This window comes from Leuciscus leuciscus (assembly GCF_965113295.1).
Source record: "Leuciscus leuciscus genome assembly, chromosome: 25".
NCBI classification, from domain to species: Eukaryota; Metazoa; Chordata; class Actinopteri; order Cypriniformes; family Leuciscidae; genus Leuciscus; species Leuciscus leuciscus.
This window is the reverse complement of record NC_138724.1, coordinates 30,208,845-30,211,344: the sequence shown is the minus strand read 5'-3', so window position 1 is coordinate 30,211,344 and position 2,500 is coordinate 30,208,845. Positions and strand designations below refer to the sequence as shown.

At 32.8% G+C, this 2,500-nt stretch overlaps 1 protein-coding gene and 1 long non-coding RNA gene across 2 annotated transcripts in view; one reads left to right on the top strand and one right to left on the bottom strand.

The window, feature by feature from the left end:
• The window catches only part of dbx2 (developing brain homeobox 2), an 8,901-nt gene extending 6,785 nt beyond the window's left edge, over positions 1 to 2,116 (bottom strand). The window contains exons 1-2 of the mRNA XM_082160759.1: positions 1,585 to 2,116; positions 1 to 29 (exon numbers count right to left, since the gene is read on the bottom strand). The exon at positions 1 to 29 is cut by the window's left edge and continues 43 nt beyond it. Of these exons, the coding sequence (XP_082016885.1) occupies positions 1 to 29; positions 1,585 to 1,912 (357 nt within the window). The 5' untranslated portion in view covers positions 1,913 to 2,116. The remainder of the gene's footprint in view (positions 30 to 1,584) is intronic.
• LOC309491319 overlaps positions 1 to 2,500 on the top strand; it is a 7,262-nt gene that overhangs the window by 58 nt on the left and 4,704 nt on the right. The window contains exons 1-2 of the long non-coding RNA XR_014203024.1: positions 1 to 75; positions 1,564 to 1,647. The exon at positions 1 to 75 is cut by the window's left edge and continues 58 nt beyond it. This is a non-coding gene — a long non-coding RNA (uncharacterized lncRNA). The remainder of the gene's footprint in view (positions 76 to 1,563; positions 1,648 to 2,500) is intronic.

The following is a 2,500-nucleotide window of genomic DNA, read 5'->3' as shown; positions in this document are numbered from 1 at the left end:
GCAGGGAAGAGCGACTCCAGACACTATAACTGAGCGAGAGAACGACGGATGAGTGAGACTGGTTTCACATCAGCTGTGAGTCCCAGCTCTACATGAGCTTCAGTGGGAAACACACACCACACACACTCGGACACATTTCACTGATTTTATGCTTTCCATGATCTTTTAAAATGCTTGAAATTAGTTTTGTAGATCTATACATTTATTTTAATGCGTGAGTCGGAGCAGATAGTGAAGGATAAACAGCTTTACATGATGGATCTCATGAAGACAGGATCATTCCCATAACTTTGATAACTTTACTATTATTCTATCATGTGAAAATGGCTAATAAATAATGGGTATATGATCGGTATGATGTGTTTAAGTGATTTGATTTTGAAAAGTAGCGTAAATAGTGAGAGAAAGTGTAAATAATTAAGTTTGTGCATTGTTCAAATGAATTACTTTGAATGTACATCTCAACAATAATAATGTATTAATAAAGTTAACCGGAATATTCTAAATGTCTAATTGACAATATTGTACACTTCATTTTAAACTACTTTAAATAAATAAAAATCTAAATCTGGTATACTATTATTTATATTATATTATTTATCTATATAATTTCTTTCAAATATTATTAAAATATGTTGTTATATTTAAGTATACATGGAATATTTAAAAAAAATAGTTTGCCACTGTTCAGAACTGTAAATATACAACTATATAACACTATATAAATATTGTGTGTATATATATATATATATATATAAAAGAAAAGGATATGACATAAAATAAAGACTATTTTATATATAAATAATATATATACATATTTCCCTTTATATTTAAATATCATATATGTAAAAGAAAACTTGTAACAAAAGAAAAAACAAATATTTTATAAATAAATATGTTCTCTGATGTATATTTATATTATATATAAAATTATATATGTGTGTGTGTGTGTATAACTCACACACACATATTGTATAATATATAAAATTCACACTCATATATAAATATGTTCTCTTATGTACATTTTTATATATATATATATATTAAAAAAGAGAAGTTATGACAAAATGAAGAAGAAATATTTAAGTGAAAAGCAAAATGCCAAAAACAATTGAAAAACATAAAAAGTGATCAGTTACGGGATCAAACCCTTTCTTTTACCAGCCTAAGATCTTGATATTAATGTACAAATGATGTGCAGAAATGAGTGATTCTTCTTCAGTTTACAAGTGAAAAATGTGACTTTGTTGGTTTGTTTTCTAACTTTAAACACTGTTGGGTAAATGTAGAGGTATTTGAAGTGAACAAACCTTTAATCTAGTGGAAGTTTCTGTCACGTTATGAGAAAGCAAATCTACTCGTGAAGAATGAAGGTCCTTGATTCCGAAATTTGTGCACGTTAAAAAAATAAATACGACCTCACGTTGTGTCAAGCATTTCGAGAGGCGTTTCGACAAATCAGAGCCACCGAATGACGAATACGGGAAAATGAATACGAAACTTTCCTGCACGGATCTTTAGAGTCGAGCGTTGAGATGTTAAATATCTTCTTCTTGTGTTCAGTGTTGCAGGTGTTGCTCTTACCTGGTGGAATCTGGTCCCCTGACGACACACACTTCCGCGCGGGAACACACACCCCAGCCTCAGGTGACGAGCTGCTTCGCAACAGGTTGTCAATCAGAAAACACTTCCCAGAATTCCCAAATCCGGGATGCCTCGGAGGAAATCCAGCCATGTCTTCGGGTCTCAGGAGATCATTCTGAAGTAGTCTTGAGTTTCTCCCAATGTGTGTGTGAGTTAACTTCATTAAAAAACACAAAGAAAACAAAGCGCCCTCTCCACGGGGGCCTGTGATTGGCCGAGCTGATAAGAGTGGGCTCTTTCTGTTGGACAGAAGGTGGAACCCCTTCATTCATTATGTCAAAGTTCCCATTAAATGATAGACATTGGAGACAATGGACTCCCGGCCAAAGTTTAACTTGCACACCAAACAGAGCCAGCGGCAGTAAATAGTAATATCTTTTTTCAGCGTGTCCATTGAGGCGGCCTTTGAGAGCCGTCCTGGAGAAGTATCTGTGCCTCAGTCTATCAATGTGGACTATATTTCTTTAGTTTATTGTTGGCCGTCGCCGCACAGCTGGACACAATGAGAACCGGTTCGCAATCAACAAGTGCTACTTTACTACAATTAATGCGTGTGTGAATCTCACGAGCTAACCATTTATTACCCTCATCCCTCAAAAAAATAAAATAAATAAATAAATATATATATATATATAAATTATTATTTTATTTTTTTAGGGGAAAAGATCAGGTCTAATTTTAGCATCATCAAGATTATTTACTTAAAAATTGAGCATGTTACCCCAATAATGCAATAAAAAAATCTCATTACCATAATGTGAAAAATAATTGTATATTATTTAAAATGTAAATGCAATGCTGTTTGAATTGTATATATGTGTAATATATACATTCAAATTGCATTACGTCTACATTA